Source organism: Xiphophorus couchianus, chromosome 14 (genome assembly GCF_001444195.1).
Source record: "Xiphophorus couchianus chromosome 14, X_couchianus-1.0, whole genome shotgun sequence".
NCBI lineage: Eukaryota > Metazoa > Chordata > Actinopteri > Cyprinodontiformes > Poeciliidae > Xiphophorus > Xiphophorus couchianus.
Window position 1 is genome coordinate 7401277 of NC_040241.1, and position 27945 is coordinate 7429221.

Sequence of the window (27945 nt, forward strand, 5' to 3'; positions counted from 1 at the left end):
TAAGTACTTAAGAGGTCAAGTGCTATTGAATTATTCCATAAAACGTAAAATATCTGTACATTTGTTGATAAAAGTTGGAGATGCCCAGATTAGGAAAACGAACTTAGTTGATTATCTTTAGAACCTGAAAGGGAAACAAACATGTTGCATCATGAAAATAAATTACTTCCTTGATTGGACAACTTTCATGTCTCATAAAAGGCCGATTCAATCTGGCAACACGGCCAACAGGTTTCCTTTCCTTTCCTTTCCTTTCAGGCTGACATTAGTGTAAAAGGTTCATTCTAAGTGGAGCTGAACATCTGCATTCATCTGTAGCTTTAGGATATCGTTTCTTTAAAAATGGATCTCCAAGAGCTGTTTGGAAACTTTGTGCTGATCCTTCTGTTATCCAATGGTAAGAAAGAATGTTTCATGATTCATGTTACCTTTCATGTAGCTTAATGGCGTGTCTCTGATAAACCTCATACATATAGATGGCGAAAAGGTTTCTGTAACTTGTGACTTGGTTAAGAAAACAAACCTACATGTGCTGCTATCTTAGTCACATTTTATTCAAAGACGTTTTATCTTTCTGACCAATTTTCATGAGTGCAGTAAAAATGTAACATTTACATCCTCATTTCAAATGAACAAGTTTTATTAAATATTGTTCTCACATTTATTAGTTGAGATACAATACACAAATAATTCTGATTTAGGTTTGGAAGACAGAGCTTTTAGTGTTGCTGCTCCCAAATTATGGAACATTTTCTCATTAAGTATTAAAAGTGCCCCTTTATTGTCCACGTTTAAAACTCTTCGTCAGACACATTTTCATTCTATAGCTTTAAACACGTTGAGACTTTTCCTCCTACTTCAATTATTGCGCATTATGCTTTATAGTATTGTCTTCCGTCCTTTCCATATTTTGAATGCTTATTGGTTTTTATCTGTACAGCATTTTGTCACAGCTACCGTTTTAAAGTGCTTTATAAATAAGTAGTAATTTAGATTTAAAATAACCTTTTAATTTTACCATGCTGTTTCTGATGACTGGAAGTAATATTTGGAGTGAGCCAGTAAGACTTCCAACAGATTCAGCGCTCAGTTAGTGCTCAAAAGTAAAACCAGCACAGAAAAAGTACAGTATGCACCTACCACTTTTCTGAAAATGTGCTCAACAGCAGCCATGTACTGGTAATCATATTCACTTCAAATAAATCAACAGTAAATCTGCCCACCTCTATAAAAGCATACGAGTTATGGCAGTTTGCTCTCTGAAACAGACATATTTAATTCAGGATGCAAGGACAGCGGCGTGTACGCTGAAAAGGCAACTGTTTCTGTCCTTCAGGAGCTGCAATGCAGCGAAAAAGTACTTCCAGTCTTAGATTTGTTCAGTTATTGTATTATGTCACACTTCAAATGCTTTGGATTATCAAAAAAATGTATCTTAAAAGACATCCTGACAAAATTAAAATTAAAAATACATGCAACAAAGGTATGTGGATGACATTAATGGTTGACCACTAATTTTCCTCTAACAGAAAACCATAAAGGCAAACTTTCAGACATCAATTCATGACCTTAAACTCAAACATACCGTCACAGTGGGACAATGTTTCAAATAAATGAAGGTTTTGGAGAGGCCTAGTCAAAGTCCAAACTTAAATTTAATTTTGCATGCTTTGACATGACCTTAAACAGGATGTTCATGTCCAAAACCTGTCCAGTGTGGCTGAAATTGTACAATTCCATAAAGAGGACTTTGCAAATATTGCTCCATAGCGATGAACACCTGTTACAAGTTTTTGTTTGTTACCACCAAGAAAGAAATAACCAGTACAAATGATGAAGCTACAATTACTTTTTCACACTAGACAGAGATGTTTGAGAATCTATTTTCCATGAATAAAAGAAATCCAAACTTTTTGGGGAGGGGATTTGTTCTTGAAAATATACTGGAAACATTTAAATATGAGAGGGGACAAAAACACTTTTTGAACTTCAGCTGAACAAGACAGCCATGATTTTAGAACAACAAAAGTTATTTATGCATACATGTACAGATATAAAGATCAACTCTATCATCCTACAAGTGAATGTGTGGGAAACAATAATTCATTTCTTTCTCTAACTGGTCATGTGTGCTGATGACTGGTTTAACATGTCTTTCTATTTTTGGCATTTCAGGTTGTCAATCACAGGAGCCTGGTAAGCATCTTGGACACTTCAACAAGCTTAACCAGTTTGGTTCTGTCTTCTGACATGAATAGTTAATTTTATAAGTTGGGCCTTTGCTAAGTTAATGAACATTTTGCTTTCTGTTAGAATTGCTTTTTTAAAAAAGCAAGAATAATTTTTTAAAAATAATCGTGCAAAAATGGTTCAACATTGAAATAATGATCACACCCGACGAGGCGTCGTTTGACAGTTATGAGCACTTCCTCCACCTTCACTCGTCTCAGCTTTTGTCTCTTCTCGGTTTTCCCCAGCGTGTGGCAAAGCAGCTGGAAGCAAGTCGCGAATCATTGGGGGTCAAGATGCCCAGCTGGGGGACTGGCCCTGGCAGGTATATTTTACTGTAGGTGATTCCTCCTGTGGAGGGTCGCTGATAAGCAATGAATGGGTGCTAACAGCTGCTCACTGCATAACAAGGTGAGAGGGTTGTTTTTATTTTGTTAACTGATTAAAGCTGCAGTGTGTAACTTCTATAAAACAAAATCTGTTTTTTACATATTTATTAGAACTATCACCATGTCATGATACTGATAATCTTTGAAAAGATCAATCTCCTCCACCTCTTCCCAGTGCTGATATTGTTGTCTGAAGAAATGCACCTCTCCTGGTTAAAAACAACCAATCAGAGTCTGGAGGACAGTCTTGGCGGTGTCAATCATCCTCGTGAACCCACTGCTAAATGTTCTAGTGGCACTGTTGCAGAAAAACTATTTATACACCATCAATGGTGGCTATGCTAACTAGACAACTATCTATGCTGATGGGAAGACACTGCATCACAGCACAGGGCATAGCTGGAGTGATTGACAGCGTTAAGGCCCGCCTCTGGGCTCTGACTGTTTCTAGCTAGCAATGGAAACACTGGAAGAACGCAGAAGAGCTTGATTTTTTTCACTAACTGTGACAATAGTGACAGTTTCAACAAATGTGAAAAACAAAAAAATATTTTTAAAAATAAGTTACATACTGTAGATTTTATCAAAGACTCTTTTGTTATGTTTATCAACATTTGCTGATACTGAAACAACCGAGCCTAAACTTTTGTGTGTTGACTCTTATTCTCGCGCGTTTTCATTTTCTGTAAGAGACGACCTCAACCACACAGGAGTCCAACTTGGTGTTGTACAACTAGACAACGTTTCCAACTCGACTAAAGTGACTCGAAGACTCTCTGAAATCATCTGCCATCCTGAGTACGACTCTTTGACATCTGAAAATGACATCTGTCTTCTGAAGCTTTTGGCTCCCGTTGACTTTACTCCCTACATCCAGCCGATCTGCATGGCCTCAGAGAACAGCACTTTCCATGATGGCCTTCTGAGCTGGGTCACTGGTTTTGGCAACACTGGTAAGTTGCACAATAGTCACCGTCTCCGACAACTCCGCTTGTGAATTTCATTTAAAGCCTTTACTTTTCTCTTCTAGAAACCCAGGGTATTGGAACTGGATTACATTCAAACACTCTGCAGGAAGTGGAAGTGCCGATAGTTGGAAACAACCGATGCATGTGCTACTACTCCGAAACATTCATGATACATCTTCTTTTCAATGCTAACCTAAACCCAAATAACTACATGTGTGCTGGATTTAAAGAGGGAGGAAAGGACTCCTGTCAGGTAACTACAACTTTATTTGTGTAATGTTTTTTTTTTTTTTTACAGCTCAATGGAATAATTCTCAGCATAAAACACAAGGAAGAAGAGTTATTTCAAACTTCCTGATAGTCTACAAATCAGCTGCATTTACAAGTAACAACAGACTCATTTTGTATGAATCTCTGGTTTCAGTATGTAGTTCTGGATCTAATAAAAATGCAATGTTTTCATCGGATCATTGAAACCTACCTAGTTTGTAGGTAGGTTTCGGACCTGCCGATTCTGATTTTGCCGATACCAATTTTTTTTTTTTTGTCTGAAATGTCATTAAATATAGCAGGAAAGTTGTTGATTTGGCAATAGTGGAGCGACTCTTGTTACGTGCAAACGTGCAGACATGACCCGATGGGTGGGGCCAACAGTCAAACCTCTCACAGGTGAGCAGGAGAGGACAGTGGTTGGTTTCAAGACATTTGCTGGGGTAGATGATATCAGGTGAAAAGCTTGGCTACACATTGAAGTATTGGCCGATCACCAATCTCCGAAAATGAAGGAAATTTTTACCAATGAATCGGCTGCACCCCTAATTAAAATCAAAGTATTTCACAGGATAAAACCAAAAAAAGCAGCATTGTTTTTGATGTCCAGTCCCAAACTGAAGGAAGGAAGCATTGCACAACATGTAACACAATAGAACCAAAGAAAAAGCAGACACTGTAGAAAAACCTAATCAGTCCAGCCAAAAATAAAAGAAAATTTGAGAATGAGAAGGTAATATAAAACTGCAATTACTATCCACAAGTAATTGATACTTTTCTTCTCTTTCTTTCCCCTTCAGGGAGATTCAGGCGGACCTCTGATGGTTCAACTTCAGAATAGTTCTCAGTGGGTCCAAGCAGGGGTTGTGAGCTTTGGTGAGGGATGTGCTGTCCCAATGAAACCAGGCGTCTACACCCGAGTGTCCCAGTACCAGAGCTGGATCAGCGATACGGTCACTGGCATGGAGCCAGGCTTCGTTACCTTCACCTCAACCGGCATCGACAGCGACCTACACTTCACCTGTACTACTACTACTACTACTACTACTACCACCACCACCACCACTACCACTGCCCACACCTCCACCACCACCACTCCCAGTATGACCACTGATGACAGTATTTTTGGCAGTGGGGAAACCCTGAGCCACTTCACTCACTTCATGGGAATTGCTGTTCTTGCTCTATTCCTTCATTTCCTTGTGGGCGGTGCTTGGAAGTAAATGTTTTACTGAGGATTATGTGATGCACAGATAGGAAAATGGTTATGTTTTATACTTCACTGCAGTATAAAATATGTGCTTCTAAACACATAGTGCAAGTTTTAAAATTAAAGAGTTATTTGTCTTTTGAGCAGTTAACTAAATTCATTTTGAATAGTATTGCTGTTAATATGTAGCTAAGTAACATGGGGGTTAATCTGAGCCAACAGGAATATTGTGACATGTATTGCCAATCAAGTAATACAAATGATCAAATATTTTGACATTAGAGCCAAGTTAATTTTTAAACAATCTGACCCATTTCTAATCTGTTTTAAATGATTCTATAACAAGCGAATTTTGGTTTTCAGACATGGTGTGAATTTGGTGTGTTTTTATTTATATCCATGGCAGAAACATTTTACCATTGTTTTAAGAAGTTTGGAATTTACCAATCACTTAAGAAAACTAATGACTGTTCCCGTTTCAGCTTTGTCCTTTCAACTTCAACTGAGTAAGGATTAAAGATTTCTTGTCGTCTCTCAAATATGTCCAACAGAACAATTAGAATTATTTGCAACTAAAATGGTAATCCTATATAAATCTTAATGCTCATGCACATGAAATTTCCTACAAATTGTATATTTGTTTTGGATAAATGCATTTGTCATTTTCCAGATAGTAGAAATAATAGTGGAATATGTGTGGCTTTTTTTTTAACAGGAAGACATTAATAAAATGATCAACCATCATCCAGTAACAATATAACTTGATAGTGGTGTCATTTACAAGATTTCAAGCTCTAATATTCAAGAACACAGACAATGTCAGACCATGTTTAATGTTTGGCAGATTAAAATTAATATCAGAGAACTAAAAGGATTTTTTGAAGATAGACATTTTTAACACTGATTTACCAATAAGTTCCATTAGACGTTTGTAGGTATTCCAGTCCTGTATGACAGACTATCAGCTTTACCATTTCTAAATCTATAAATAAATATTGTTTGCATTTATTATCTAAGATTTTAGATTTTCAATTTAAGAGCCCTATTTACGATCTCAGATTTTACCCTCATTTTACCTCTCTCTCTCTCTCTCTCTGCAAGCACTACTTTCACACTTTTTCAAAACGGCACTCAGAAACGTATTGTGCTCCATGTTGAGCCACCGTTTCCATGACCGGCTTGAATTCTGCTCCTTTCCCTGAAATGTTTTCTGCGTTGTGTCCAGTTTGTTCCCACCTCCATTCCTGCAAATTAGTTTTAACTGCGTGTCGTTGTAGCCCCATTCTTTCTAACTGCACACAATTTGAAGAAAAAGCTTCGCCAGAATGGAAACTCCATCTTCCTGTTTTCACGTCTTAATAATTTACAGAGGAATAAAAGGTAAGTGAAGCTCAGCAAAGTTTAATGAGAAGTAAGTTAAACCTCCTGCGTTTATGTTTTAACAATCTGACCCAAATTGTCCCTCTGGGATGAATGAAACTGTGGGGCTGAAAGGCAATAACATTTTGGGAAACAACCAGTCAAGCCTTCAGTATAAAAGCTTCTTATCCTACAGCGTCAACATGTGTAATCCTCACACCCTCCTTCTCTCCTTTCACCTCCAAATATCCTTTCTATTCATCCATACTAAAATAATTTCAAACTTGTCCTACTTACTTGGATAAAGCCACCTTGAACTAAAACCAAATACCATTAGAGTTAGCCCCACTCCCTCTGCATCTTTTAAAATCTGACATTTGCTATTTATGGGTGTTCAGGATTAGAAACGGTTATAATATTCAAGAGGCTCAAACTGATTATACAGAGTACATCTATCATCAATGTCAAAGAGAAAGTAGATATTTCACTCAATGGCATAAAATCAATTCTTTTATAATTTAGCCTTATACATATATACAAAACCAGAGTGACTTTAAATGCAGTGAGTTGGATTTCTGTTTGAATGATACAAGTATTTTAAATGTTTTACTATCTCTAAATATCTCTATCACTATACAGTAAAATATCACATTTATTCTGGTTAAATAAACTGGCTTCAAAGTCCTCCATACAGACTTCAGTGTTAAAAGCTACATTACCAAACTATTTTCTACTGGAAATAAAGGCATCCAGTTTTTCAGGATAATGTTCAGGAAGAAAGCAGCCATCAAGTACTGCAGAATCTGTTAATCACCCACAGATTCAATCCAGGTGTGTGGCAGAAGGGAAACACCTGAAACATGCAGGGCAGGGGGGCCGGAGGACGGAACCGAGAAACACTGCATTAGACCTTTGCTATGTTTAATCATCGTGACCATTTGTGCTTCTTTTTAGTTGTATTAAACTCAGAAGTGGTCAAAATGTATAACTGCTCTAGTATTAACAGAAAATTATTGTATTTCTCTTCAATTTGCCCTCTTAGTTGACACAAGTTAACTATTTAATAAAACTGTTTCCCAGTGCTTAGGATTATTACTAGCTGGGTGGCATCCTGAACTAAACTGGCCAATTAGATTATCCATCCATCCATCCATCCATTTTCTGTTTACCCTTGTCCCTAATGGGGTCGGGGAGGGTTGCCGGTGTCTATCTCCAGCTACGTTCCGGGCGAGAGGCGGGGTACACCCTGGACAGGTCGCCAGTCTGTCACAGGGCAACACAGAGACATACAGGATAAACAACCATACATACACACACTCACACCTAGGGAGAATTTAGAGAGACCAGTTAACCTGACAGTCATGTTTTTGGACTGTGGGAGTACCACAGTCCAAAACTCCGGAGAGAACCCACGCATGCACAGGGAGAACATGCAAACTCCATGCAGAAAGACCCCGGGCCGGGAATCGAACCCAGGACCTTCTTGCTGCAAGGCAACAGTGCTACCAACTGCGCCACTGTGCAGCCCCATTTAGATTATATATTGTTAAAACAGTAAAAAGCCATGATGCATAAACAACCTCGTCTAGCTTATTTGAGTTGCACGCCATGACAACATAACCTTGCTTCCCAAAAACACTCTGTGCATAGCGCTTCAGGTACAGTCATTACCAACTAATTGATCCAGATAGACAAGTTTGGATTCATTCTTGTTCTTTTAAGATCCAAGCCAGACCACAGAGAGAGCTCATTTGTGATCAGAGCAGTTTATTGGACCTCATGTCACTTTGGGTGGAGCTAAACACAGAAAAGTATTTAATGTTGAAGACCAGAGAAAAGAGGTACTGGTGACAATGGCTCTTCAAAGGTTTGCATGGGGGATCACTGTGATGATCGCACTCTTCTTCAAAGGTGAGAAAAATATATTTCTTATATTTTTCTTTCATTGAAATACTGTTAAAGAAAAGCATCGCACACGTCTATAACCATTAAATCAGTCATTTGCTTTGCAGTTCACCTCTGTTACCCACGGTCTGGGGGCCAAATCTGGCCCGCTGTAGCTTTTCATGTGGCCCTCTAGACTGCAAATTACTTTAATAAGTCCCTCCAGTTTCTCACAAATCTGCTAAATTCACACTAAATCAATTGATCTCCACATTTTTTCATATTTTACTGTTTTTTTGTGTTTTGTTTCTTTTTTCAAAATTGGCCAAAAACATTGAGTTTAAGTGACTGCTGCCCCAGTCTTACTTGATACGACAATTAATAAAAAGTCACATTTAGTATCACGCATTAGTTCAAATGTTAAAATTTCTTACAAATATTTATAAATTAGCACCACAAAAGCAATGGCAAAATCCTGGATGGACTGATCAGTGTGAAAAGATAATATTAAATTAGAAGAAACTCTTGTTTAATGCTAAAACAGCTATTTATTGTCAATTTAATAATTTAATGAGTTTTATAAAAACATTCTGGCACAACCTGCCCTTTAACATCATTCAGGCTTTTTATACGGCCCAAAATAAAAATGAGTTCGACACTCCTGGCCTACAAGTAATTTATCTGAGAGATTATATCCATAATTCCCAGAAATACTTTACCAGAAGAAACAAACTGATAGACTTCAGTATGACATGGTGTGTTTACAGGTACACCATGGAAAAGGACGGCATGATTCATATAGGAAAACAGGTTTATGATTATGATCCAAGCTAAGAGCTAAGGAAATGTTCAGTGGTTTTGGCTGAATCTACTAAATGATTCCATATTTATTTAAGCCTGTACAGCTGATCTCAAAAGACTGTCATACGAATTTGTGGATAAACTACTGAACCATCAATGATATTCAGACAATTGTCTTGTTTAATACGGTTTATTTTTGCAATTTTTATATTGTTGATGGTTGGCTTCATATAAGACAGTGACACAAAATCTGTCTCTTAATATCAATGATGTACTGAGGGGATAAGATCTGATTAAGGATTTGATATACATGTCTGACTGACAAAGTGAGAAAACAGTCTCACCTGACTTGTTTGACATGTTTGTGTGTGTAAATTTCAGGAGGTGACTCACAACCCGGTAAGTATCCAACACTCCTTTTCTAATTTTTAACAGGAAAAAAATAATAATAATAATTTTACTTTTGGGAATTTTTTACCTGTAAAATTGTGAAAATGTTCACATGTTGATCTGTAAGATTTTTGAGGTGGGGAAATTAGTGCATCACTTAGATATTTAGTATTCAGACCCTTTGAACGCGATGCTACAAACACAAACTTGATTGTATGTTCTTGGGGTTCAATATGATAGACCATTGCAGAGTAGTGCAAAATAAAATGTTAATTATTGTGTTATGCTGATCTATCCCATAGAATCCTTTTAAAATGAACTGAAACTGATAGTTAATATCACAAAAACAGGCATGTTTAAGGTACAATAGTCAGTTTTGTTGAAAATCACTCACTTACAAAATAAATGGGCAAAATCTAATTTTCAGTTTTTTATAGCATTAAATATCTCAAGCAGCACATTGTTAAAGGGGCAGTGTTATGTAAAATCAACTTTTTGAGCTTTTCGTCATGTAATGTTATTTCCTCATCAAAAACATTCCTGGAGTGTTGCTTTGTTTCTCTATTAATGTTTGAGAAATCCCTTAATTTAAAACGCCTGGGTGGACCTAGCTCCACCTTTGAGGACAAAGCTCCTCCTCCGTGCTGCAATTTCCAAGCTTCCGACTCAGAGCCTCCCTTCTCCACGACTGCTCCACTCAGCTCCTTCAGACTAGCCAGCCACAATTAGCAAACATCTGCTGGAACGCTGAACTTGCTATAATAGCTGCTTCTCAGTGAGACGCTGATTTGATTTATTTATTTCAAACAGGTTTTTAAAAACAAGCAATCAGTAGGACAGAGAAAACATCTGCATACATAACCAAGAACAATATTAGTTTACCACTACTTTACAGTTTGAAAAGGAATATAAACAAATGAACACTCATTTAATATCACCCCTTATCTAAATTTATTGAAATATATCACTTACCGGCTCAATAATTATCAAAAATCTGTAATTAAAACCAAGTTATAATATTCATGTGCATGTTCAATATACTGCTACAGAACCAATAAAAACTATATTCCATTGGCAAAATGGTTACAAACTATCATAAGAAAATCTATGGATTACAATAATAGTAATAATGGCAATAATAAACAATTAGACATACAGCATCAGAATATTTACCAAGTCCTTGCCGATGTACATCTATAGATTCTTCTTAATCTGTGTTATGTAAAAAATAAGTAAAATGCTTTAAAAAAAGAGAAAAATGATGGAATGATAACATTAACAAGTTACCAATAGTGGTAATAGTAACAGAAGAAAGGAAGGAAAAAACTCATTTGTGTTAATTTCCTTCTTCCCTGATGAAACATTGTTAAAGTGTTAATAAAGGAGCGGCGTTATGACTTCCTGAAGACAGACTTTCAGAAAGAGCAGGAGGTTTTAAAGAGACCAAGGCCTAATTTCAAGGAGTTAATTTATGAAGTCAAATTTCTAAGTTATATTTGATGTAGATAGCCTTTTTATAACAACTATTGCTTGATTGTGTCATAAAATAGCACCATGTGACTGGAAAATGCATAATGCTGCACCTTTAACAAAGATTTGCATATGTGTTCTGACTAATTTTGTACTGACTGACCCACTGTTTTAAAAATAAAACAAGTGAAAACTATCTGTGTCATTAACCTTTGTGTTTTGTGATTGTTGTAAACCCTGTGCCAGACCTCCCATCAACAGCAGGATCATCGGAGGGCAAGATGCATCTCCAGGAAGTTGGCCCTGGCATGTTGCTTTTACCACTGACAACAACAACCTGTTCTGTCAGGGATCTCTGATCACCAAAGAGTGGGTGCTGACAGCTGCTAAATGCGAACGGTAGGAAGGTATGGTTTGGTATTTTGCAACAAATCACCTTGCAGCAACCGTCCTATGAACTCCACTTTATATGTTTTTTAAAGTTATTTTTCAAAGATCTTTTCAAATTAATCTACCGTAAATTTAAGACCACATAGCACACGTGACTGAAAGCTGCATGCTCTAATTTTAGAAAGAAAATCAATTTTGTACAAGCCGCAATGGATTTGTAAGATGGTAAACCGCAGGTGACCCACGTTGTAATACGAGATATTTACAAAGACATTACACATGAGGAATACATATTGCAAGTGTTTTTTATGAACAGTGCCTTTAACATGTCTACTGTTAAGGAAAATGATTATTTAAGTGCTAAAATACTTACAACATGTGTAAAGGTATAGCCAACACTTTTATTGGAACAGTTTTATGTTGAGCATGGGGGAGCTGACAATAGCAGACATTTAAACAAGCAGGGCTTTTTTCCTCCCCCGCTGAAGACAGAGTAATAAATTTACATTCCGATAGGGGGCAAGAGACTTCTTGGCGCCTCTCCCCGTGCCAGACAGAGATGAGCACGAAGTGGTTCGCCCTCTTACTGAGATTAAGTGTTCTTCCCCTTCTGGCTTGACGGAGACCAGACGCCCGTTCGAGTTGGGTGTAAAGGGGGAGACTTCTCAGGTTTCCAGCAGATAACAGGTCTCTGATTGGTTGAACAACGGAACGCCTTCTTTGCATATATTAAAATACGGAAACTCCTCTTTGATATAAGATTACGTACACGGAGCACGCCGAGAGAGTTTTTTTCCACGTGGGCGCCTTTGTCTGTCTGTGTGTTTCGTGTTTGTTTTTTTTTTGTCTCTCCTTGTGTGTTGTTATTTTGTGAGAAAATGCATATCTCTGTATCTCTGCAGCTTTGTTGTTCATTGCTTTGTATGGAATTAAACTCTGTGATCTGTGACGTGAACACGTTTTGTTTAGTTTCGTTTTACAGCTGGCCGCCGCTCGCCGAGAAGAACCCGGCTGTGTTAAGGAAGAGACGAGCCAAACGTTTTGTTCAAAGTTTTAATAAATTCTTCCTCAATACTACCTTTAAATATACGAACGTATCAGTAACATAAATTACATTGCTTATACTTTTTCACTGAACAGTGCACAAATATTCCAATATGTCCACCTCTGGGACCTTCAGTTTGTTAACAGTCCCATTCAGAGGCAGGCAGTGGTGGAGAAAGTACTCAAACAATGTACTTAAGTAAAAGTACAAATACACAGACAAAAATGTACTCTAGTAAAAGTACCACATTAACATTTGTACTTGAGTAAAAGTAGAAATGTACTGGCTTTTAAAAATACTTACGTATTAAAAGTAAAAGTACTTGCTGAAAGCATTACATAATTGCTAATACAATACCATTAAATGTACCTATCATATTTAATATTAATACATTAGTAATGTGCCATTTTAAATAATGCCACTGATAAAGCATGTTTTTATTGTGTTTACTCCCTGTAACATAGTTTAGACTTAGATATGTGATTCTATGCATCATAATTTCAGGGATGGAAACATCTCATCTCCTGTCCTAACATAGCATCAACTTCCCTTTTTTTTTTTTTACCACTAGTGGCATTTATTTTGACAGAAATCCAACAGAAATGTGATGGAAATAAGGTGGATGAGGGAGGATATGCAACCAAGGAGCCATGTAGCAGTGTTGTAGTCACGACCGCCAAACCCGAGACCAAGGCCAGCGCCCCGCGCTACATGACTCAATAAAATTAAGTGCACCTATCAATATTGCTTCTCAAATTGATCTGAAAGATCCACATTTCCATAAAACACATAGAAATTAAATACTTAGAGCTGAAATACATTTAACCAGTATCATTATCAATTCAAACTCTTCTTCATTCTGCTTTGCTTCCATCTCTGTGCCACAATCCACAGAGGTCTCCTGCCACTCCTAAAAAGATAACGCCCTGGGCAGTTGCCCATATCGCCCACGTCAGAAACCACAACTGTCTGCACCATTAAACATAGCAATTAAGACAATGCATTAACGGTAAACAACACTCAACTATGAACACTGTCCAAGGGCAACAAGCAAGAAGTAACCAAGCAGAAGGACCGTAACTGTTCTCACCCTGTCTGCCATGACAGGTGACGAAAACAATCGAAGAGCAATGAGCATGCTCTGCGTTCTTATTTTGTTTATTCAGCAGAAATGTAGTGAAGTAGAAAGTACAGATACTTGCTGTAAAATGTAGTGGAGTAAAAGTCGAAAGTATCCATGATTAAATCTACTTAAGTACAGATACACGAAAATTGTACTTGAATACAGTAACGACGTACTTTTATTTTGTTACTTCCCACCCCTGGAGGCAGGTAAAACGTCAAAGGTTCTTCATCCATATTTATGATATATGGCCTGAAGGAATTCTCCGCCATCTTTGTTTGAGTGAACGTGTGAAAGTTAGCAGGGTTATCCTCGTAGTCAGGAGGGAGCTGCTGACGCAAAGCCGTGCATGCCTTGATGGACAGGCCTTTTCGCCTCATAAATCTAAAACACCACAATCATCCACCTCTAAAATCTTTGATTCTCATTTCGGTGGCGATTGCTTTAGCCTTAAGTCTGATCTGCACCATAGAAACACTGCAGCCACTTTCTGTCTGTGTGTTAAGCCAGTCTTCAAGAAAGTTTTCAAGTTCGAGCCATCTATTATGGTTACCTCTGAAAGCTTTCGTTGTCCTTTTGTTTTGACTCAGTTCTTCACGCTGGCGTCTCCACCGTCTCACCATCAATTCATTTATGCCAAGATTATGTCCTTCTTGAACCCCCAGATTGATCACCTTCATCATATGAAAAGCTTCATCATATGATTTTCTTTGAGTGTTTTCCATGTTGATGAGGGCGAAAAAGTGGCAGATTTACTATACCAATCATTGATTTGAAAATTTTTTCTTAATTTATTGTACAATTTCTTTAGATCTCTGATCAATTTCATTGGTCTATTGTTATGAGGCAAAATGTTTTTGGCAGTGTGGGAGAAAAAAACAAACAAACAAAACATGCATTAGCCTTGCCTTAGTATAGGCCACAGTGTTCAAAGAGTGGGGGAAAAAAAAGTAGCGGCTTATAGTCTGGAATTTACGGTAGTCAACTCAAAACAGATTTCAACTGCAGTAAACTCAGTGATGTGCAGCAGTCATGTCAGTTCAGCATCTGGATCAAGGATGCCAGTTTTACACCTCTACTACTGAAAAGAAAGCAAGAAAGACAGATAAAGATCTACCTACTGTGATACTCAGTGACAATCATATTTAAACACTTTTCTTCTCTCTTCTTTAAGCACTTCCTCCGATGTAGTTTTGCACTTTGGTGGCACCAACCAGTCTGGATTTGGTGAAGTGACTCGGGGAATTGACAGCTTTCACTGCCACCCAAACTTCACCTTCTTTGGTGGAAACGACATCTGCCTTGTGAAGCTGTCTGCTCCAGTCAACTTCACTGACTACATCCGACCAGTGTGTTTGGCTGCAGAAAACAGCACTTTCTACGATGGAACCAGCAGCTGGGTCACTGGTTTCAGTGGCTACACAAGTAATTTCTACAGTTTTGTTTTTAGCATCAGCTTTCTGTACAATACCATTGCTGAATTCTCCAAAGAGAAATAATCCTTAAAACTTTATTCTTTAGTATCCTACCCTTTACAGGAAATCGATGTATCAGTAGTTGGGAACAGAAAATGCAACTGCAGCTACAACTACAACTATCCAATAACAGAGGACCTGATGTGTGCTGGAAGTGAAAATGGTTCAAAGACAGAATCTTATGTAATTACCTTTTTTTGTTCTCATTTCTTGATTATGTTTTGAGCGAAATTGAACTTCTAGTAACTTTTCTAGATATTTGATAAAGCTGTAACTATGTTGTAACACTATGCTATGAGACAGATAGTCATGTATTCCTAATACAGAAACAACCAATCAAACCCAGAAGGAGGGTCTTCCTCACGCTGTCAATCACGCTTGTGTGTATGGTTCACTCCCTCCAATTACTCTCTGCTGCCCTAAAGTTTTTCCTCATCAGCAGAGCCTGCCACAAATGCTAAGGCTAGTTAGCATAGCCACTGATCACAGCAGATAAACGGTTTAGTGTTTCTCCACCATCAGCACATTGAGCAGCGTGAACATGAGCAGTGATTAATAGCACTAAGACACGTCTTCTCCTGATTGGTTGTTTCTGAACAGGAGCATTTCTGTAGATAATAGTATCAGGGCCGTGCAGAGACCTATGGAGGGGCAGGGGCTCAAATTTAAAAAAGGGGCACATTGAACAAAAACACCATACAACAACACAGCAACAACCCATATTAATCATGTCATGGTGAGAGGTTACCAGGACTCGAAGGCAAGCAACAACTACGGACACCAAGCGCAGTTTAACAGATTTATTGAATAACGAGTGCAAATGGGGGGAGAATAGAGAGGCGTTGATCTGCAGCAGCAGGGAGGAACCGGGCCAGAGGAGGAACTGAGGAAAGGTGAGTGGTTAAACAGGGAAGCAAATGAAGGGAATGATAGTGTAACCCGGTGATGGCTTACTGTCTGAGGGTTAGGATGAGCAGAGGTGGGTACATGGGTTTTCCAGCAGTCGGTGCAGTGTGGGATTTCTGGGGGGAGGAGTTACAGCATGAGACTGAGGGTGGACAGGCAGCAGTTGGCTGGTGGTCGTGGAGGTATCCAGGAGCTAGTTTTAGCAGAGCAGCGAGGATCAGGTAATTAGGTAGTCTGAGCACCAGGGGGTGATCAGGGCTGGTTCTCTGAGGAGGGAATAGATGAGAGAGGAATCAGAACAAGCTAAACACAGTAACAGCAGCACAGAGAGCCAGAGTATACCACTATAGAAGCAAAATCATCTGGCGTCTGCCTCAGGGAAGCCGCTCCTATTAAAGGCCTCCGCTGATTGGTCTTGATGAGCACCAGCTGGATCCCGTCAGCCTGCCACCCTGTAAATGTAGATAAACCACTCCCCTGCAGAACCCAACAAATCAAGAATCTAATTGGATTCTACTGTATCATTGCTATCATGTAGGGAAATGCAAAGCAAATATACTGTAATCTATATTTTCCCCAACAGGTATAAAGTTTCTGTTTCTGCTGCTGACAGTCCTGGAGGTCTGAGCTGATCTGAGACTGTATCTGTTAAACAGACCAGAGGAGAGAAGGTCAAAGGTTATGAAGTTATGAAATAAGCAAAATTGCTGCCATTTTACTAATTAAGCCCTAATAATATCCATTTAATCTCTAGAGCAACTACAGCAGCTTTAATTCAATTTAGTCAGTTCTTATCTCAAGCAATTTAATGAGATGTGTTCTGTCTCAGTTTGTTGATTTTAAAATAGTGATTGTGTTTTTGTTTTGTTTTTTTAAAACAGCAAAGTGTCACTATTGGACCAGATTTAAAAACACCGTTTAACATCTATGCTGTTTTAAAATTCTTCCACAGGGAGATGGAGGCACAGCTCTAGTAACCAAGAAAGACTCCATCTGGGTCCAGAGTGGGATTGCGAGTCTAAAATTTCAGAAGCTACTTACTATCTATACTCGTGTGTCCCAGTACCAGAAATGGATCACCGACACAGTCACTGGCATGGACCCAGGTTTTGTTACCTACACCTCCCCAGGCATTGACAGCAACTTGAACTACACCTGTCCTCCACCACCAACTACCACCCAGCGCCCCCACTTTACCACCCAGCGCCCCCACTTTACCACCCAGCGCCCCCACTTTACCACCCAGCGCCCCCACTTTACCACACAGCACTCTACCACTGACGACAGCATATTTGGCAGTGGTGAAACTCTGATTCCCGTCGCTCGAGTCTTCCCTCTCTCTGCTCTTGTTCTGTTTGTCCATCTGTTTGTTGGTGGTGCTGGAAACTAAATCATAGCTTTGACTCATGCTGCATTCTAGTTCATAACCAACACCAACTCTCTATTCAATAGAATCAAAATGTTGATATTTTTAGTCTGATTTAGTTTTATTTCACAAATTAAGATTTCTACAAAGCAAATGAAGGGTGTAATAAGTTTATCTGGTAATTAGTTTAACAAACCTCTCATAAAATTCAAATTGTTTTTTTTTTTCTGTCCTTTACATTGTGTTGACTGTATTTTCTTAACTGTAAATGCCAATTAAATCTCGAGTGTTTGACAACAGGTTTGGGATTTTTAGCAGATAATCACACTGTTATTTTATTAAATATGAAACAAACAAACTGTGATTAGTAATAAACTGTGATTAAAATCATTCAAAACTATATTTTTCTGTTGGTTTTAATTATTTTTTGTGCCGACCCGAAGTTTCAAGGTCGGAGGACTGAGTTTGGTGTCCAGTTTGACAAAAAAGATGGAAGCAGTTTATGAGTCTGGCGAGGGATTTTAATGCGTCTCAGGAGAACTTCAATTAAGCCAATCCAATCCAAAATAAATGTTAAGAAGCGAACATTTCTTCATAATCAGGAAAATATTTAATGGGCTGTCTTTAACCTTTCACAAGACTGTAAGTACAAGAACCGCTCCACGGAGTACAGAAGTGCGAACTAGTGCATTCAACATGGCTTTCTTGTCAAACTAAATCAAATATTTTTTCATTTCATTGGACGACTGCATGAGTATGATCACTTGGTTTGGTCCAAACTTAAGACTTTTTAATGCCAAAAACAGATTTCACCCTTCTCATTGAAAAGACTACAGCATTAGCTGATGCTAACAAGCATTAAAAGACAATTCTCTGATGATATAAAAATATATAAAGTCAAATAATTTAAAATAGTACTATAGATAATTTTCCTTTTCAGTCATTGTCTATTTGAATAAACACAGAAAGGAGAGGTCTTAGCGCCATCAATCAATACTATGCATGTGCTGCAAAGTGTGCTAATGGTGGAGAAACAACTTAATGTTACAGGAAGTCATCATCAGTGGCCATGCTAAGTAGCCTTAGCATTCATGGCATGGTGCTGGTGGGGATAAGCCGTAGCCTAGCAGAGAACAAGGGGAGAGCAGCATGTACTTCTGTTGCCTGATTGACAACACCAAGACCTTCTTTCTTCCTCTGATTGGTCGTTTCTGAGAGAGCGGTGTATTTCTGCAGTCAGTACTGGGAAAAGACAGAGGAGATCGGTTTTTCCACAGATTATCCATCTCATTACACTGTCACAACAGAGTGATAGTTTTAACAAAAAGAGTTTATTAAAGTTACCTACTGTTGCTTTCATTATTTCAGGAGGTATTTATGTTCATAATCATCTCAACTAGCACATGATTGAATATTGGAAGAAAAGGTATATTAAATTTTAACATTTTCCACATTTTGTGCAACTAAAATACGATGTATGGCACTCATTTATTTTTCCATTTTTACTGTAACATCCTTGATTAAAATGTAGCACAACTAAATCCCTTAAGATGTGATTTCATTATTTCAAAACAGTGCAACTGTGTGCAGTTCAGCACAGTTTACTGGGACCTAATTAATTTTTAGTAGACAATATATTTGCCTGTGTTAATACAAAATCCTCTTTGTTCTCCAAACCCAAGTGGTTGAAATTGTGAAGGTCTGATTGGAAATGACTAAAGTTTTTAAAGTTGCAGGTTCACTGCACATGTATGACTCTTGGCCCAAATGGGTCCCCATTGACAGCCCCTCAAATTACATGTTTTTGCACCTACTCTAAATTTGCACAAGTTGTCAACGTGACTACCTTTTCAAACTTCCTGGTGGACTTGCTAGTGACTTGTGTCTTTTTTTACAGGTTTATAGCAGATCTAATTCACAAGTCTAAGGTGAATTTCTCTTTTGCATTTTGTTGTAGAAAAATGTAATGGTGCGCCAAGCATTACTTGTATGAGTCGATAGTGAGCTTGTGTGTATGTAATTGGGTTTTTCCCCTCCCTTTTGCAAAGAGGAACACATCAACATCCACCTGCTTACGTTGACTTCAGAGACAGACATCAAACCCAACGTGTTTTTCTGGATTTTTCTTGAAGCACGACTCGTCAGGATCAGTGACAAGAAGAACTTATTACACAAGATATGAGAAAAAGGGCTGTGGGTGGAGAAAAAAAAGAGATCAGAATGGTGTGTGATATTAAAACAAGCTAGGCACAGCTGTTTATATATTAAAAGGTTTTCTTTTTGTGGGTTGAAACCATTATTATCCATCCATCGGCTTTTTTTCACACATCTGATCCTGCAGCACATCTCAAAATAAGCTAGCCCCTTCTCCCCCTGTCAGCTTAAATTACCACATGAAAATGGAAAAGTTCATTTTCAGTCTTTGTCTACTGATGTCTTTAATTTTTACAATTGTATTCACTATCCATAAATCTGCTAAAGGCTCTTTTATATTATCAACAGGAATTAATCCTCTAAGAGATTTATTATAAAGAGCTTAAAACTTGATCATTTTGAATTTCTGAAGGATTCCAACAAAATGCCTTTTTGTCTTTGCTTAGGCTTTGCTAACACCTTCCAAGTCCTAGCTTCATGTTGTTGGCTGATACTTTTAAAACCAAAAGGATGAGATTAGGACATGTTATGTTGCCATCCATAAATACATATGTAAATTAGTATAAATACCCGGATGTTTGCCACCACGTGAAGCAATAATCATGGCAAAGTCCTTGTTTGTAGCAGTATAAATAATTATAATAATAATAACTATATATTTTATTTAAAAGGTGCTTTCAGGACACATAAGGTCACCTCACAAAAATAAAAATACATTTCAAAGAAAAAAAAATCCAAATAAAAAATAAATAAAGAGATTGTACAAATGCCTGTTTGAACAGCAGAGAGTTCAGCCAGGATTTAAAGACAGAGAGTCAGCGAGTCCTTTGAGTGGGATTATGGATGTTTACTCTAAATAGTGGAATCATGTGCAGAGCTTGTACATTTACAGAATAGAGATGCTTTCTGTCCATAAAGGCGCATTCACAAAGCGGGCGGCTCGACTGAAGGATGACTGCAGCTGCACCGGTACCGGTACCACTCAGCTCCTTCTTGAAGTTTTGCTCGGAGCTCCAGGATGATCAGTCCAGGCAATGAAACGCTACTTATATGATTGTGATTATACACACCTTGATCACCTTAAAAATAATCAAACCTGAACTGTTTGGAATTAATCTGCCGATCCAACCCCGTTTTCTTTTTCAGTCAGAATGAAATTAACCCATTTCATGCATTTCATGCACTTGGCGCACAGACCAATCTTTGAGACAAAAACTGAGGAAAAGTAGTAGTTACATTCCAGTGAGGTTTTCACATTTTTCTATTTTCATTTTCTTTATTTTGTGTGCATGTTAGCTTATTGTCTGAGGATAAAGGCGGATCAGTTTAATCGTTTACGTCTAAACAATAAAATATTAAAACCATGAAAACATTGAATTTGATGCTTCTTGGTCTAAACAACATTGAATGTAGTCAGATTTCAGTGTATTTAGGCGAGTTTTGACGCTTTGTAGATTGAAATAGTCTACAGAAAAAGCTTACGTGGGTGCCGCACATTTTCACGCCAGCGAAAAAGTGTGTGTATATTTACACAAACTTTGACACAAAGTTAATTTTAATACATATTTTTCCACACAAAATATGACGCTGTACATCTTTTGTGTGCACGCACGCTTTATGCGTGAGGCCTTGACCCAGTTTGTCAAAACATCTGAGCGTTTTTGTGCCAGATCACTGGTTGTCAAGACGACCAGAAACCAGCAGCGCTGTTTTACAGGTTTCTCCGGTTTTAGTCGCACCTGTAGAAGCTTCAGGAGATTAAAAGTTGAGCAACCAGTATTGCCGTGTCAAGCTCACCGAAACAACTGAAGACACACCTCCGAAGACTTCTGCAGTAGTCAAAAGGATTTTATGAGGAACATTTTTATGAAACTAGAGTTCTTGATCAAGCTCTGCTGGGAAATGCCAGAAACGTGAAAATCCACCATAGATGTGGATATTCATGTAAAGATGAGCAATAGAACGATCATCTATAGATAATGAAACTTTTCACTGGAAAGAAAAAACTGCTACATTTCCAAGGTATGAAATTAACCCCAACCACATTAGAAGTATGAGTGGATAAACTTAAGTCCTTTGGGGAAAAAAGAAAAAAAAAAATATTTTTTGTATATTTTTTTTCCATATTGTTTTTAAATAAAATGACTAAATTTTTTTAAGAGTAGAATTTTAAAAGAATTTCAAAATGTTTTACATTTTATGCAACGAGAATAAACTTTTTAAGTTGCAGTAAAATAACTTGTGGTGCCATAAATGTTACGTTTAAGATCCCTTTTGATGATATGGATAAAGATCCATAAGAGATTTTAATGAGCTGTAAGAATGTCAAAGCACATCTACACCAAAATATTTTCATTATTTTCTGAAATATGGGCTTGCTTGCTAATAACATGACAACAAAGCCAAATGTTTTTACAGTTTGACAAGATGAACCTCCTTTTTTTTTTCAGTTAAAAATTAATGGGACAAGCTCTGTTGAATTTTGTCACTTTACGTGTGACAAATAAAACACTTTCAACGCCAAATAATGTAAAACCAGTCGCACCAGCAGGGGCAGTAAAATCTATATCAATCATTATGTTTCAACATGTTCTGAAGATGCGTCAAAAAACAATTTAATTGTTTTTTGACATAATTTACCATCTCCTGTCATCAACTGTTTTAGCTAGACCTTAAAGTTTGATGGAAAACAAGTCATGAGAGTTAAACTGATGGAAGAAAAGCCCCTAAAACATTTGAAGAGTTGATGTTTCCAGAAAGTAACAGTAGACATCCAAAAAGCAGGACACCATTTTATTCTTTCTGAAAACCCCCATTTGCCCAGTCGACTATAAGGACACACCAAATTATCTGTATGGACATGAACTGAAAATGTTAGCTTCGCAAGATAGCATTTTGGGTGGATGCAGCTTTAAAATGTAGCCACATGACCTGACTGAATGCTGAACGTGTGTAAAATAATTCTTCCTCCATATCAAGTTTCTATGCTTAAAAATAAATTAAAGACCCAGAACTGATATCATTCTACATCCCAACTCACCCTTTTAAATCCAGACAACATCTGGCTTCTGATGTTGTCAGCTCCTGGCAACCTTACAGACGACTTTAACAGTCCGGTTTTATGAAAGACTTTTAATTGGGTGATAAATCCTACAAGGGCTGCATAGTGGCACTGTTGCCTTCCCGGCCCAGGGTCTTTCTGCACAGAGTTTGCATGTTCTCCCTGTGCATGGTGGATTCTCTCCGGGTACTCCGGCTTCCTCCACCGTCTAAAAACGTGACTGTCAGGTTAATTGGTCTCTCTAAATCCTCCTTAGGTGTGAGTGTGTGTGTGTGTGTGTGTGCATGGTTGTTTGTCCTGTCTGTCTCTGTGTTGCCCTGCAACAAACTGGTGACCTGTCCAGGACCTGTCTCGCCCCAAACGTTCGCTGGAGATAAGCACCAGAACCCTTCTCGAATCCACTAGGGATAAGGGTGTACAGAAAATGGATGGATAGATAAATCCTACAATTGGGCACAATTGTTTTAAATAATATTACAGGGCCAGTAATTATTGGAAACCCCTAAAATATAAATTCAACAGAAGCAATTCTTTTTGAAAAAACTTCTGCTTTACTTTTATAGGTGTTTCCAATGTGATTTAATAATCATAAATTATTGATTTATAACTTTCTGAAGAATATAAGTTCTGTGACACAGATGTGTCGATATGATAAGAAGTCTCAACACTGGATGAATCAGTCTGGCAGATGCTGTGGGTCAACATCAAGTGTCATTTATAAAAGATATTAATATAAAGCATACTGGGATCCACGTAGATGCTGGAGATGATTACATTCAAACATTTAGATGATATTCATCTTTCTGCAAAAACTATAGGACCTACGCTTCCTCAAGAATCACAATCTAATCTGTCCCTTCTTGTAGACAACTTCACTGTCCAGTCCAGTCTAAATTGTCTGGTTGCCTTGGTGAACTCCAAGCTATTTATGCACCACCTTCTCTTGTGTTTTGTTCAAATTTAATTTGAGATAACTGTTCTGACACACGCTACCAACTACTCAACTTCTTCTCCATCCCTGATAGACCAATATACTGCAGAACCATCAGTAAGTCTGAGGTTTATAGAGTGAAAAGGAATGGTGAGAGAACAGTGCCCTGTGGTGCCCCTGACTACCTAGTCAGACACAAAACCTCTCAGTCTCACTTTTAAACCAACTGTTTGCCAGTTTTAATGTCAACTATGGATCATTTTAAAATTGTTTCGACTCTCCCTCAGCATCAACAACGAAAATATTTTCTGGGATATATTTTGCAGTAGTGTAATAAGTCAGGAAATAAAAAGAGGTTTGATCTCCTTTCTGTCATTTCCAATAAAATTCATCAGAAAGGAAGAGAAATTGTCTCTTGTTAACCTCCTCTTAGCTTCCAAGACTAATCAGGTACAATATTAGACGGGATGTTTGAGCCTCATAAACATGAGGCACTGCTTACCAACAGAAGCCCTTCAAGGTTCATAAACTCTCCCTAAAATGAATGCCAAATGGGCCAAAAGCACCTTATGTTTCAGTTTCATTCATTCTCTGAATTTTAATCTTGAAGCCTTCGCACATGAATGGAACTGCTGTCCCCTACAGGCAAGCTGCAGATTATTTCTGCTCAGCCCCTTCTCTAAAATGTTCTGGGTGGCTGCTCAGAAAACTAACCTGCAATCATCCTCAAGCAACAGAAATGGCCTCATTGTTATTCTGCAGCTTTGATTTTTCTTCTTCTCGGTGGTGGAAAATGTGGATTGATGGACTACTTGCATTGTGACTCACACAGAGCAGACAAAAAATAAATCTAAACTTGTCCCTGTAGAAAACAATAATATATGTTCTATGATATACGCACGTTTCTATTTTTACACCTTCAAGATTTCAGAAAATTTCATGGACGAGACAGGGTTTGTGTTCTTCATCACAGGTTAGTTTAAATCAGTGGTGTCCAAAGTCGGTCCTCGAGGGCCGGCATCCTGCGTGTTTTAACTCTCTCCCTGGTTTAACACACCTGGATCAAATGGTGGCTCATTAGAGGCCTAAGAAGAACATTGACATGCTGAGGAGGTTGTTACTACCAGCAGGGAGAAAAACCAAGACATGCAGGATGCCGGCTGTCGAGGACAGACTTTGGACACTCCTCCTAAGTAAAGACAATGTGTGGCTGAATTGGCAGTTCCCTAAATCTGCCCGGGGTATTAATATTTGTGCAGTAATCAGATAAATAACTCCAAATCAACAAGCTTGATTCAAATATTTATTTAAAAATATATATATTTCAAATCTCCCCTGGAGAAAAAGGAGATCTGGAATTTCACATCTACTGAATACAGTTCTTGTGCTGTAATGTTGTAAAGAAGATGAGTTGGTGTCTATGGCTAGCTGATTCTGCCTCACACACACGCAGAAACACACACTGATATGTTTGGCTGAGTGTGAATTACAGACATAATGAAGGTACAGCAACTGTAACGGTTCAGATCCACCACTTTTTATTTTTATTACTACAGCTAGGCTCTCCAAGGAGCTGTAAATTAAAATTTATTCAAGGCAGAAAGAAAGGAGTCACTGATATGTTAGACAAGCATATTTTAGGTATTTGCCGCTGGACTGAGTAAATGTGGATATGAATGTGTGAAATTGTAGCTGAATGTCTTCGTCTTCTCTTCTAATATTTTTCCCCTCAATATTTGGCCTCTACTTTCACGCTTTCTTCCACTTTTAGTTATTAAAATCACTACAGTTGATAAGTTGCATAAAGAGTGTGTGCTAGAGATACAGAAAAATAAATTGCTTTAATCTCCCTCTTTGCTGTTTCAGCTAGATTTTTGAACCGGCTGCTGTTTGGCTCGGCAGACTAACACAACCTCTGTTTTCACACATGGTTAAGACAAAGACCAAGTTTGATGTATCCTGTAAAGCGAGGTACAGTTTGCATAAATGGTGGCTTGGGTGATGCAAATTGTTTTTTAAAGCAGAAAAAAGGGCTAAAGTTTTAGGAAAGCAAAAAGTATCAGAAAAAAAAAACGTGGAAGTAAAAGCACTTCTCTGCATTTGAGAAGTGAAGAAACACTTTGCAACGTTGGTGACGGCGGGAGGCATTTGTCCCGTAACCAGTGGGTTGCTGGTCTGAGCCCTTGCTCCGTCCATCTCCACCGAGATGTCCTTGGGCAAAATACTTTACCCGTCTTCAACATGTTCCTAAGACGACACCATTTTAATCTGGACTTCTTTAGACATTGGTAGGATTTCACAATATATGCTACTCTTTGGTTTGGGCCAGGGTAAAACGTTATGTGCTTTGAAAAAGAACTTCAATTTTTAAAGCACTGCTTCCAACAACCTTGGAATGATAAGCAGGAGCCATAATGAACACTTCCATGACATTTCCTGGATTAGCAAGGTTCATATCAAATACTGAAGAGCAGGGCAACAAGTACTCATTGGTGAAAAGGCTCTGATATTTCCAAATTCTTCTAAAGTCTTTATTTTTTGTGAGGTTGTTGATATTCCAAACCAACTTGACCGCTAATTAGCAACTTGCTAAGTGACAATCCCTGCCCCTGTGAGTACGCATACCAATAAGCACCAGTTTCCCTCCCAGGTTTGAACTCTGACATACAACGAATGAGAGGAAAATGTCTTTCCAGTTCCTTACATCCCACAGGCATAGATGAAACGTATATCTAAAGCAAACTAAAGCAGCAACCACAAGAAAAAAATCTGAATTGATTTATAGCACAGGAGGTGGTATTAGGCTAAGATGATGAAGGCTTTCCCCACAGTAGGAAGAAATATTGATAAGATTCTTGACAGGGCGAAGGATAAGGGTGGTCATGAAGAAGAGGGAGATATGATGCCCTTGAAGAAAGTTGGAGGAAAGTTAGAGTGAAAATATTAGAAGAGTGAATCCGCTTTATGATCTTCTTAGCACTCTTATGGTCTACTGGGTTAAAAATAATTCATGTTTCAATATCAGTATCAATTCAGCATTATATCCATCCGCTTCATCCACCATTTCTCTGTTGGACCTTCTTACGGACTGGTTTTATTGAGTCATCTTTTGTCCTTTTTAATATTAATCATCTTTCTTTTCATCTCATCCCTTTTTTTATTCATCATAAAACAAAAGTCAAGCTGAGATCTCTATAGTCTCTCCTCAAAAGACCCTTGCAGAGGACACACTTTCAGAGGAAGCCAGGCCTGTCAAAGGAGCGGCTAACGCATATATCTTTGTCTGGTGGGGACCGTTTACAGGACATTAAAGAATAAGGTCAGCTGAGGAAAAATTCCCCAAGAGCCACTGCCCTCCTTGTAAGACAGCGCTGTTCAAAAGTTTCAAGGCATTTTTCCAAACTTCAGTCTTCTGTCCCTAGCCTGGGTTTGGACCATCGGCTATTGACAGACTATTGCTTGCCCAGAGGAGTGGACTTTGAAGTCCTGTAAATCGCTAACATTTGGCCGTGATACATCAGAAAAAAGCTACGCTATGACCAAAAGCCACCGCGAAGAGAAAAGTGTCAGCACTAACTTCTAATTTTTCCACTTCCTTAAATTGAGGACAAAACAATGGGGTTTGCTTCTCTAGCATTCAGCCTAGCCATGTTTTTTGCTATTAAAAAGAAGCCAATTGGAAAACTTTAGACTTTTACTAAACCGCAAGAGGAGTAGAGCCATGACATCTTTACCGACAATGAAATATCTTGAGCATTCCTCTTTCTCCAACTTTAATTACTCAATATTTAGGAGCGTGCCCAACGTGGACTGAATGGCTTTGTTCTCTTCCTCCACTGCCATTGCTAAAGAGCAACAATAGGCAAACTTTGATTCAAAAGTTGAGTACAAAACTCAATGTCATTGTTCACCGCTCCTTCTGGCCAGGATGAAATACCTGAGAAATTCAACTCAATGGGACAAATCCCAGAAGGAGTGGAATTGCGAAAGAAGACAATGGTTAGACTAATTTGACCCAAACTCAACCTTGGAAGACAGAACATTAATTACAAAGTCCTTACAATCAGTTTAAGAAGGTAAATAAACTGGCTCCTTACATAGCTCTGCCTTACCCTTCATTTCACCGCTCGACTTCAGTCTCTAGTTTCTCCTACACTTTTTAAACACCAGACAACTGAAATAATACATTCTCTCTCTGTGAAAGTCTGTACTTCCCACTAAATGAAGCCATTCATCAGAACAAGCAAAGATTCTCCTTCTTTCAGTTCTTTGCTCATCAGTCATGACAAAGGACTAGCTAATGGATTTACTACACTTCAGTTGTATCCTGAAATATTCCCTTTAAAGTAATAAACTGCACTTAAACTCTGCAATAAATCACTTCTTCAAGTCTTATTGAAACAAATGAAATGTCCAATAAGTTGCCTGTATAGTGAATTAGAATAGTGTTCTTCATACCGCCACCAGATGGTCTCAGCCTCGTCTCGGACTCATTTGGTCTCGGTCGCTGAGGACTCGGGATTT

The 27945-nt window shown here is 38.2% G+C and overlaps 2 protein-coding genes and 1 long non-coding RNA gene across 4 annotated transcripts; 2 read left to right on the plus strand and 1 right to left on the minus strand.

The window, feature by feature from the left end:
• Positions 1-203: 203 nt before the first annotated feature.
• Positions 204-6664, plus strand: LOC114157333 (serine protease 27-like). 2 transcript variants are annotated; one of them, XM_028038228.1, is made up of 7 exons: positions 204-397; positions 2176-2196; positions 2478-2640; positions 3309-3571; positions 3649-3839; positions 4657-4957; positions 6376-6664. In XM_028038228.1, exons 1-7 carry the CDS (start codon positions 343-345, stop codon positions 6423-6425), a joined length of 1044 nt encoding a protein of 347 aa, XP_027894029.1. In that variant the 5' UTR covers positions 204-342; the 3' UTR covers positions 6426-6664. The 2 variants fall into 2 exon arrangements, with proteins under 2 accessions (XP_027894029.1, XP_027894028.1); XM_028038227.1 differs by lacking the exon at positions 6376-6664 and having other exon boundaries at positions 205-397; positions 4657-5826.
• LOC114157337 (uncharacterized) lies at positions 542-27793 on the minus strand. Its single transcript, XR_003598125.1, has 3 exons — positions 27777-27793; positions 15106-15249; positions 542-618 (listed from the first exon to the last, which is right to left on the minus strand). It is a non-coding gene; the product is annotated as an uncharacterized LOC114157337 (long non-coding RNA).
• LOC114157334 (serine protease 27-like) lies at positions 8161-17677 on the plus strand. Its single transcript, XM_028038229.1, has 6 exons — positions 8161-8336; positions 9492-9509; positions 11207-11369; positions 14703-14953; positions 15050-15186; positions 16862-17677. Exons 1-6 carry the CDS (start codon positions 8279-8281, stop codon positions 17297-17299), a joined length of 1065 nt encoding a protein of 354 aa, XP_027894030.1. The 5' UTR covers positions 8161-8278; the 3' UTR covers positions 17300-17677.
• Positions 27794-27945: the final 152 nt, after the last annotated feature.

What these genes read in the sequence shown, in the direction of transcription:
- LOC114157334 (XM_028038229.1), top strand. Translation starts at nt 8,279, where the DNA reads ATGGCTCTTCAAAGGTTTGCATGGGGGATCACTGTGATGATCGCACTC. An exon ending in TGGTTTCAGTGGCTACACAA is followed by an intron (nt 14,954 to 15,049) that starts GTAATTTCTACA and finishes TTTATTCTTTAG; the next exon opens with TATCCTACCCTTTACAGGAA. An exon ending in GTTCAAAGACAGAATCTTAT is followed by an intron (nt 15,187 to 16,861) that starts GTAATTACCTTT and finishes ATTCTTCCACAG; the next exon opens with GGAGATGGAGGCACAGCTCT.
- LOC114157333 (XM_028038227.1), top strand. Translation starts at nt 343, where the DNA reads ATGGATCTCCAAGAGCTGTTTGGAAACTTTGTGCTGATCCTTCTGTTA. An exon ending in GCTGCTCACTGCATAACAAG is followed by an intron (nt 2,641 to 3,308) that starts GTGAGAGGGTTG and finishes ATTTTCTGTAAG; the next exon opens with AGACGACCTCAACCACACAG. An exon ending in CACTGGTTTTGGCAACACTG is followed by an intron (nt 3,572 to 3,648) that starts GTAAGTTGCACA and finishes TTTCTCTTCTAG; the next exon opens with AAACCCAGGGTATTGGAACT.